This window comes from Gallinula chloropus (assembly GCF_964237585.1).
Source record: "Gallinula chloropus genome assembly, chromosome: 1".
In the NCBI taxonomy this organism is placed as follows: domain Eukaryota; kingdom Metazoa; phylum Chordata; class Aves; order Gruiformes; family Rallidae; genus Gallinula; species Gallinula chloropus.
The window spans coordinates 19,292,255-19,302,449 of NC_140085.1; the positions used below are offsets into that span (position 1 = coordinate 19,292,255).

The following is a 10,195-nucleotide window of genomic DNA, read 5'->3' on the forward strand; positions in this document are numbered from 1 at the left end:
CTCCCTCCCTGTTCAGGTTTCACCTCGGCTCTGGCCCCTACACCAAAGTGACGTTCCAGTGCCAACTCCCACGCCCCAGTGCCTGCTCCCACCCCGGTGCCACCTCCCAGCGCCCCGCTGGTCCCAGCGGCATGCCCACCCGCCCCGACGGCAGCCAACTGGGCAGGAACAGGGCGGGTAGCCAGGGCTCCCATGGAATGCCCGGTTTTCAGCTCCGCTCCCGCGGTGTGACATCAGCACCCGCAACGGTTTTGCTGCTCGTTATGACCGTTAATTGCTGATTGTGACGATCGCTGCCCTGCGAGGCAGCGCTGGCTGCCGGCGCGGGGAACTATGTTGACAGAAGCATCTCTACCCGGGGTCAGAGATGGGGACGGCTGCGAGACGCGCCTTCTGACGTCGCGTGCACCTCGGCGACGACACCAGGACGTCACGATTTTGCGGCACGTGACACGTCGCGGAGTTCTCCCCCCCCCTCCCCGCGGACACTTCTGGCCCCGCTCCCCACCCGTAGCGCCGCGCGCGCCCCGCCCCGCCGAGCTCCCGCGAGACCGGCGCAGCCGCACGCACCTGCGCTACGCGTCACTGGGGGGGCGGAGCGGCTATAAAAGCCGCGCGCGCGGCAGTTTCCGGTCCTTCCGGTCCGGCGCGGGGACAAGATGGTGGGTGCAGCTGGCGCCGGTGCCGCCCGGGCCCGGTCGTGCCATCCTTCGGGTATCGCCGCCATCCCGCCCCCGGTGGCTGCCCAGCCCCGCTCGCGGCTTGTCGGGGCTTTGCGGCAGGGCGGCGCGGGGCTTATTTGCGGGCTGGGCCGTGGCCGGGCGAGGCTTTGCCTTAGGGGGTCGGACGGGCCTGCCTGGGGTTCGGGGTCTCGGTAGCGCGGGAGAGCGGGGCCGCCCCGCCAGAGGGGCCTTTTGCCCGCGGCGGGTTTCGCTGTTCCTCGCTTTAGGATCGGGATCTCCTCAGGGAGCCTCCGGCCGTACGATCAGCATGGCCGGGCAGTTCGGGCACGGATTGCGGCCTGGTTCCTTGCTTCGCCCCTCCTGGGGCAGTGAGGCCGCGGTGGGGTTGCGAGCTGGCGGGGCGGGCAGCCTCCCGGTGCGGCGTGCCGCCTCCCGCCGTGCCGCCTCCCGCCTGCGGGGTCGAATGCCGCGTTTGCCCCCCCGCTCGCTTGAGGAGGGGGGTGTGCTGGCACCCCTCGCTCCTGCCCGTGGGGAAGCCTAGTGCCGCCGGGCGCTGGGACCTGCAGCGAGCCCTTTCCTGGGGCGAGTCGAGTCGCCTTGCCCTGCCGAAAGCAGCTTGTGCTGGCCGCCATGTCTGGGCGGTTGGCTCCACGTGCAGCTGTGCAGTGCTTGCCGGGAGGTGAGGGCGGATGGGCGACTCCCCGTTCTATCCAGAGTTCTCTGGATAGAACGCAGCCCTGGCCCTCGGGTTGCAGAGTCAGTCTGCAGGGCTGGACCTTGGGAACAGCTTAGGAGAAAAACCTGCACTTCCACCCAAAGTGACTGGTGGAGGTTGAAATACTGCTTTACTACAGTTTTTAAAACTGAAGTTGTTACCGGTGTTTCTGCATTTCCTAGGCTTTTCAGGTGCATTGAAATTTCTGCTGGCATGCTGGGGCCGAGCTACATCTTGTGTGGGTCTGTCACTAGAGTGGGTCTCGGTGATGAGTTTGAAAGGGAAGAGATGTTGAGCCTCAGCCTGGGCACGAGGATTGCATTCTTACAGCATTATAATGGCATTCAGAAGCCACCTAGTTGATACTGAGAAGAGCTTCTAGCATGCAAAGTGACTTGTTTATACACAGTATTCATGTTTCAAAGCAGTTTAGCCTTGGCTTGTGAATGGATGTAGGTGAATATAGCAAATGTGAAATGTTTATTGTCTCTTTCTAGTCTCACCGCAAGTTCTCAGCTCCGAGGCATGGCTCCCTGGGCTTCCTGCCCCGCAAGCGCAGTAGCAGGCACAGGGGCAAGGTCAAGAGCTTTCCCAAAGATGACCCAAGCAAGCCTGTTCATCTCACTGCCTTCTTGGGGTACAAAGCTGGCATGACCCACATTGTCCGTGAAGTTGACAGACCTGGATCCAGTATGTATTAACGTTCCTTTTCTGGTTCTTTATAAATGGTGGGCAGTGACCTGTTCGTTAGTAGCTTTGGATCTTAGTCCTAGTTTGACTTTGCCCTGTTTGCAGCCCTTAAGTGGGTGGGGTATAAGCACCCAAATGCCCCCCACTTCAGCATCAGTGGTGTCCTAGCAGAAAGACTTCATGGCTACCCAGCCAGACTCAAATGTTTAAAAAGTGTTAATTTACCAGTTGCAGTTGACCATGCTGCATCATCTTTGCCTTTGTGAAAAGAATTGGTGTTGTCTAACCTTCCACGTGAAGGATTTGTGAGTGGAGGAGATAAAACGATGTTTGAGCTGATACTGGTGTTAATTGCTGTGCTGTGTTTCTGTCTTCATCCAGAGGTGAACAAGAAGGAGGTGGTCGAGGCAGTCACTATAGTGGAGACTCCTCCCATGGTCATTGTGGGCATCGTGGGCTACGTGCAGACACCTCGGGGTCTCCGCAGCTTCAAGACCATCTTTTCTGAGCACATCAGTGACGAGTGTAAGCGTCGCTTCTACAAGAACTGGTAAGAGCGGGGCTGCTGCCTACTGCCCTCATCTCGCACTGTGGTTCGGGCTGTCCTCCTGGGTTGCAGATTGCGCTAGTGCAGCTTGTTGAAGGAAGATGTTCAGCAATTAGTGCTTGGCCTCGATGACCAGCCTAATACTGCGATAGACTGTAGGGGAATGGCTTTGGGAGGGTGACAGCATAATGTTAGTGCCGTTCTTGGTGTGGGAGTGACAGTGCTGGGTTTTGCCTCAGATCCCCGAACAGGCTACACGTGATGATACTTCGACGGGCGGACATAAAGAAATCGCCTCTGGCGCTTGTTGTTGAGTGTCGAGTCCTGACTGTAGCCCTGTTTTCTTGGGAAAGGCAGGACAAGTGTTACTTCTGATCACTGTTCGGTGCACTGTGGATGCCAGAGTAGAGCAGTAATGATCTCAGGGGTGTTACAGTAATGACCTTGCTGTCAGGCATAGCTTGGGCTTGTGAGAGGGGAAGTTACTGCAGCAGGTAGTGGTCATCTGACATTGCTTTAAAGATCTGTTTTTTTCTGTTATTGTTCGACATCTCTTTACAGTCTTTTGTCTTCTGTACTGTGAATATTAATATGCTTTGGAATTCATGGCAGCTCCGCTCAGCTCTGGCAACTTTGCCACTGTCTGATGAGCTCCAGGCTCCGCTTGCCAGTGGAAGAGTCCTTAGAAGCTGGCAATGAGCCAAAACAAGCTGAGGTGGCAGCTCCTTCCGCTCGTCCCCACTTCTCAGGGGGATTGATGAAGGGCTTAGCCAAACCTTGTCTCTACTCTGCTCCTGAAGGCACAAGTCCAAGAAGAAGGCCTTCACCAAATACTGCAAGAAATGGCAAGATGAGGAAGGCAAAAAGCAGTTGGAGAAAGATTTCAATAGCATGAAGAAATACTGCCAGGTTATTAGAGTCATGGCTCACACTCAGGTAAGTGTCTGTGGGACTCAGGTGTACTGTGGAAACAACTAAGCAAGCAGAAAGCTTGATCTGTCTGTGTAGGGAGATTTCTGCCCTCCCCTGCAGCCTGATGCTGTTAAACGTGGTGTACAGTAACTAATATTCTTCTGCACAAAGTCTGTGCTTACAAGATGTTTGAGGAACCTTAAGGGCAACTGCTGACAGTCTTCTGAAGTAGTGGTCAAAAGAGACTGTGCCATAATAGGGACTTCCTGGGCTGGGCCCTGTCCTGGGCTCCCTTAGTTCAGGCTGAACATGCCAGTACTGGGGTTGGTGGGGTCAGCATCGCTTTGCGGTCTATTCTGTAGGGACTCTGAACAAAGGCTGTTGGTGGCTTCTCTTGCTCAGGTGGAGGAGGTCTACTGCTGAATGGTGTGGTGGTGTCTTCCTTAGCTATCAGGGCCCTGCCAGACTTTCTTGGGAGATGCAGTTGAAATATTTAGTTATGAATTGGCTAATTTCACTAGAAGTAACTTCCACACTAGGCAGCAGAGGTATATTGCAGCTGTTCCTGATGCTTGTATCAGTCACTCTGTGCTAAATATAGAAATAGCTGTAAATGTGACCCTGCCCAATGTGTCCTTCAGTGTGTCAGGCTTTATTGAAGATTCACGGACTGGTTTGGGTTGGAAGGGATCTTTAAAGATCACCTAGTTTCTACCCCCCTAGCCCAGGTTGCCCAGAGCCCCATCCAACCTGGCCTTGAACACTTCCAATGACAGGGTGTCCATAACTTCTCTGGGCAACCTGTGCCAGTGTCTCACCACCTTCATAATAAAATGTCTTCCTTCCTAAATCTGCCCTCTTTCAGTTTAAAACTGCTGCCCCGTGATAATTTCCTGCCCTTCCTATGTACAGCTTGGGTGGTGGCTGTGGGTTTAGCAGTGCTGGCTAGTTCTGTGGGTGGCATATAACTTCCAGATGCTGCGACTTGTCAGTGAAACCACAACACAGCCCTTGAAGCTGTTTATCTTGGAAAAGGATATGTTTAGTTAGCAAACAGATTAAGCCAGGACTAGGATAGTGGTCTAGTTAAAGCTGATCTTGGAAGAGCAGGAGCTAAATTTCATCCTTTCTGTTTTCTAGATGCGCTTGCTTCCCCTGAGACAGAAGAAGTCTCACCTGATGGAGATCCAGGTCAACGGCGGCACTGTTGCTGAGAAAGTGGATTGGGCCCGGGAGAAGCTGGAGCAGCAGGTGCCTGTGTCAACTGTCTTTGGCCAGGATGAGATGATAGATGTCATTGGTGTCACCAAGGGCAAGGGATACAAAGGTAAACATGTGGAAGTTCTCTGTGATCAGGATATGGAGCTTAATGAAATCCTAGCCTTGAGGCTTTGCAGGTGTGTGGGTTAAGAGCTGAGAAGGTAAATTCACGCTGCTGTCACGTTCAATGATGAGACCATGGAATAAGCGCTGGGCACAGCGCCTGACATCCATGAGGAGTCATTCCATGCTGCCTTCCTTCTGAGAACACAACCCAGGGACAAGCAGGGAGGGAGCGCAGGGCACAAGGTTCAGGAGCAGTGTTTGCTTCACCACAAAATATGGCTAGTTCCTGGGATTCTGGGTTTGGGCTGCCCTTTTATTGCCTGGGGACAGCAGCTTGAATGGTGGCTCAAACTCTGGTTAAACAATTGGTGACATCTCTGACAATAGTCAGCAATGCTTTCTGTTTCATTACAGGTGTTACCAGCCGCTGGCACACCAAGAAGCTGCCCCGCAAGACTCACAGGGGTCTGCGCAAAGTAGCCTGCATCGGTGCCTGGCACCCTGCTCGGGTGGCTTTCTCTGTGGCCCGCGCTGGTCAGAAGGGCTATCACCACCGGACTGAAATCAACAAAAAGGTTGGTGCCCCTGAATGCTTGGGAGGAAAGGAGAGCTGGCCAAAGCTTCCATTCATATGTTACTCACTGTGAGAGTAAATAGTGGAGAGTTCTGTTTTGGACAGTTTGCTCTGACTAAAGGTCATCTTGAGTGGTAACCACAGTCCACTCTGTTAGATAACTCTTGAATTCTTTTACCACCCTGTGTTTTTCAAGTGCGGCAGACCTCGTTCTCCATGCCTACGAGAATTCTTTGTATTTTGCTGGTGACAGGCTCTCTTTCCTACCTTTTGCTAAGTAGAAATTCTTTGGTTTTAGATCTACAAGATCGGCCAAGGTTACCAAATCAAGGATGGAAAGCTGATCAAAAACAATGCATCAACTGAATACGACTTGTCTGACAAGAGCATTAACCCTCTGGTGAGTTGCTGCAGCTGTGTGGAGAGAGTGTGTGTGAGCTGTGATCTTGAGGCAAACAGGCTAAAATGGTTGAATGAAGAGCTTGAGATAGAGCTTGGCTGCTGTGGGAGGTGGTGTTGCTTAGTCATTCTCAGTATTGACTTGTGTAACTTGCTAATTGCATTTGATGTGTGGCAGTAGTATAGAGAGATGTTACAAACCTGGAAGTGATGCTTGGAAATAAGGAATAACTTTAGCAGAGAGCAGTTCTGCTGTTTTGCCAGCCTCTTGCTGCTGCTGTTCTTGGCAGAAGTCTTATGGCAGCCAGGAGATTGTCATATCAAGAAACTTGACTGAAAAAAGGTAGTGCTGGAAATGGGGTTTCAGTGAAATGTGGGAATAGCTGAGCCCCAGAAGTGGTGTGAGAACATCAAGATCTAGGCAGATGTGATCACCGGTCGCGCTTTATACAGAGCACTGACTTGTTCTGTTCTCACTCCAGGGAGGTTTTGTCCACTATGGTGAGGTGACCAATGACTTCATCATGCTGAAGGGCTGTGTGGTTGGCACCAAGAAGAGAGTCCTAACGCTGCGCAAGGTGAGTAGTGCAACCTACTGTCACATGGGCTGGAACAGCTTAAGTCCCCTGCACTGCCTCTGGTACAGGTTGCTGCTGTGGGGAATAATGCAGCCAGCTAGAAGAAAAAGCCCCATGTCATAGAAGCGGCATTGAAGTAGCATGAGGTCATCTCCCCAGTTAAATCAGTCCCAGACTGTTTGTAGTGGAGGACAGACTTCAGGGCTGAGAAGTCTCATGCTGTAAGGACAGGGGTTGGCACACTTGGGCTCACCTGGGTGTGAGCTGACCAGTCTCACCTTGCGAAGGCAGGAGGTGTGATCTGGTTCCCTGGCAAGCACTCCTTACATAGGGTAGCAGCTGAAGTGTGAGGTCAGAGTGACTTGGAGGTGTTGGCTGTGGGGATGGTAGGAATGAGCCAGCGTACTGGCAGGCTGCTGCTGCTGCATGCTCACCTGATGTGTCTCTTGCAGTCTCTGCTTGTGCAGACTAAACGCCGAGCCCTGGAGAAGATTGACTTGAAGTTCATTGACACAACCTCCAAATTTGGTCATGGCCGCTTCCAGACAGCTGAAGAGAAGAAGGCTTTCATGGTAAGGACACTTTCTGAAGCTGACAGCGGTGTGTTGTGAATGTGCTGTCTTTCAGCTGATAGTTGGCAGCTTGACCTTTGGGCTGCCAAAGTTTCTATGGAACAAAGAGCGTAGCTTTAGTAGAAAGGGTTCATCCTGCCAGCTTGGGTTATAGCCACAGAAGGGACTGGGGTTTCCCTTCCCTTGTGACCTCCGTGGTGCCTCAGGAGTCTTGCTGTGTTTGGGCATAAGTCAATGATGAGGTGTGGGATGAGCTCTGAGTGCCTCTGGAGGGTGGCCCTGGCAGGTCAGAGCAGTTCAGGTGCACCAGAGCTTCCCCACAAGGTGGCACCAGCATTTCTCCTGTTATATCTGAAGTCATCGGTGTGGTGCAGTGTGGCTGCACAGTGTTCAGCTTTCCCCAAAACCTGCAGCTGTGGGAATGGGGCTTGGGAATCACAGCACTGCAGTTGGGATGTGATGTGGTCTTTGGTGCAGGCTGCTGTTAACATAACCTGTTTATTTTTTTCAGGGACCACTCAAGAAAGATCGAATTGCAAAAGAGGAGGCAGCTTAGGCTGTGCAGGTTGGTCTTGTCCTGTGTGCTCTCAGACCAAAATAAATACTTCTAAGAAATTAACGTGGTCTCTTGGTTTATACATAGTTGTGCTAAGCCTGGCACTCTGGCTGCAGGTCCAACCCAACCAAAGACAGGAGGTTCCAGCTCTGAGCAGGGCTCCCGGAATGAGAAACAGCTCCTTTGCTGTTTTTGGGGAGAGGAAGAGTGCAGGTTTTGGAGCAGAGCAAGGCCCCTGTACCTCATGGCATAAATAAAAAAAACAGTGGGTATCCTAAATGTGCTTGTACCCAGTGACATACAGTTCCACCTGCTGCTCTGCTGCCCGTGGCTGTGGAGCTCCCTAGGTTCAGACTGGTTTTGAGACTGAACTCCTGCAGACTGCTGAAACATCACAGTGTCAGGTAGGTGGCTGCTGCTGTAGAAACCCTTCCACTCTTGTGTGGCAGATGTCACCTGCACGCTGTTAGCAAGTGTGGTTTGTTGCTGTTCTTGAGCAGTGGGAGGTGAATTCCTACCTCAGCAGCTGGGGCTCTGCCCGGTGATGGGAAATGGGCCCAGTGGGGAGTGACTCCTGCATCCCACCCTCCAAGGAGGAGCCAGAGCCAAGAGTGCTGACGGTGTTGTGTTACTGCACGGCTCAAAATACTCCCCTTGGCTCTGGGGGTGATGGCTTGGCCGGAGTTCCCAGCCATGCCCCACAGCAAAGGGCTGGCCAGACACGGTGCCTGTGCTCAGGAGCAGCTCTGCGTATAGCGCCAGTCGCGACCCAAGCGTCACAGTGACGGGAACTGAGGCCTTATACCAAGAAAGGCAGCAGCAGCCCCAGCACACTCTGCCTCCCGCTGCAGCAGTGAGATCACCCGTGTGCCTGGGGCCGGAGCCCGGCCGAGGCGGGTGTAAATTTAGATAACTGCGTTGGTGTATCCTTCACTGCCCATAATTGGAGATGTGGTGGGGACCGAGGCAGTAGCTCCCCAGGTCTGCACATCAATGCGTGGTGCTGCCCTCAGAAGGACCCCATTTGATGCTACTTGCTCTAACTGAAAAGGGGAAGAATGGCTGCAGCCCACATTTCCTGTGGTGATGTGCGAGAACCTTGTAAGAGTTAAACGTGGCAAAGAGGAGGAAAAACATTTACCTTGTTTCCCTGGAAACCAGACTGGATGACGCTGCAAGCTGGCTGGCTGTCAGCCTCATTTCACACATGAACCTGCTGCCTGGTTTCAGGCATGTGTGAGGAGAGGTCCTGCCCCCTAATTTTATTTCATTCTTAATCCACAAGACTCAAACCAGCCGCTCCAGGCTGAGGCTTCCCTGCCCTTTAGGGAGTCTTTGGTGGTCTTTCTGTTTGGCTCCCAGAGGAACATTTTAAACCACATACGTTCTTGTTGGCCAGCAAGTGTCTGGCTGTTAGCCAGTCCTCTCTGCTACTGCTGCTTCAAACCAGTCAGGTGCATCAGAGAAGACTGGAATTACTGGGGTAAAAGGTGAGGTGTTGGTGATGAGTGTCCATGTGATGGTTGGGGAGGGAATTTTCAGCCAAATTTGCACTGAAATAGGATGAAGTGGTTCTGGAGAAACATGGTCCTTGTTGAAGAGGCTCAGTGTGCATCTAGCAGGAGGAGCTGCTTGGGCTTGGGACCTAGTGCCAGACTTAAGTGTGTCCTTCTTGAAGCGATGGGGTTTGCCTGATAAAACACTGGATGGGAGGAAAGCCACAAACATGGTTTTTAATCCTTTTCCATCCTGGGACCAGCAGGATGCCCAACGTCAGGAGGTGGCGCTCCTCCCTCTGTAGATGGGATGCGGGACACATCGCAGGGGCTGGCTGGTGGGGCTGGCCTGGAGAAAAGCCCTGCTCAGTTGGGGGCATATGGTTCTCCTCGGCCCCTCCCTGATGGCCTGTGATGCTGCCTGTGCCCTTTGCAGGGGAACTCCAGCAACCTGGGTTTGGGAGGTCCCTGACAGGCTGGGTGGGGTGTGAAGCTGGGTGGGGTGTGAAGCTGGGAAATGCCAAACTGGCTTTGGGTCTGTTCAGCAGCCCTTGTACCCTCAAGCCTTCCTTGAGCATCTGTCCTCCGTTTTGAGGATAGTCCCCAGTGTGCTACAGCAATCAGTGAGGGTCACACAGGGATCCAGCAGCTCTCGAGAGCCCAGAGCCTGCTTTTAGAAGGCTTTAGGGTTGTTTCTTTAAAAAAAAAAAATCTCTTAATATTGAGCTTTTCTTTCTTGGCACAGAAAGAAACACACATACATCTACCCTGCCCCCCGTGCCCCATCCCCTGAGGGCTGTGGGGCACTGCTTGTGTGCATCTTCCCTGTTGAAAATGACTAGTGCCATCCCTGTCTGCTCAGAAGAGATCCTGTGCCATGGTGATGCTCAGACCAACCTGAGAGCTGCAGGAGGACAGCCACAGCCCTGACCCTGCCGAAATAGTGCTGGGCACCGTGGGAATGGGCCCTGTCCCAGCTGGTGCCGGGGGGAGGCTGTGGCTGGGAAGTGGGGCCGGGTTTCACCCCCAGCACCCGCTGCTCCCCAGCTGCCAGTGGTACAGGGGCTGGGTCCCAGCGTTCCTGGGGAGGGGGGGGGAGCTGCTTTTACAGCCCTCCTGGGGCGCATCTGGCTCTGGTGCTGCCTCT

General features: G+C 53.4%; 1 protein-coding gene across 1 annotated transcript; it reads left to right on the forward strand.

Annotated features, from left to right (window-relative positions):
• Positions 1–647: 647 nt before the first annotated feature.
• RPL3 (ribosomal protein L3) lies at positions 648–7,615 on the forward strand. The gene is made up of 10 exons (XM_084274969.1): positions 648–662; positions 1,896–2,088; positions 2,470–2,638; positions 3,436–3,571; positions 4,688–4,874; positions 5,288–5,448; positions 5,746–5,847; positions 6,329–6,424; positions 6,877–6,996; positions 7,508–7,615. Exons 1-10 carry the CDS (start codon positions 660–662, stop codon positions 7,550–7,552), a joined length of 1,212 nt encoding a protein of 403 aa, XP_084131095.1. The 5' UTR covers positions 648–659; the 3' UTR covers positions 7,553–7,615.
• Positions 7,616–10,195: the final 2,580 nt, after the last annotated feature.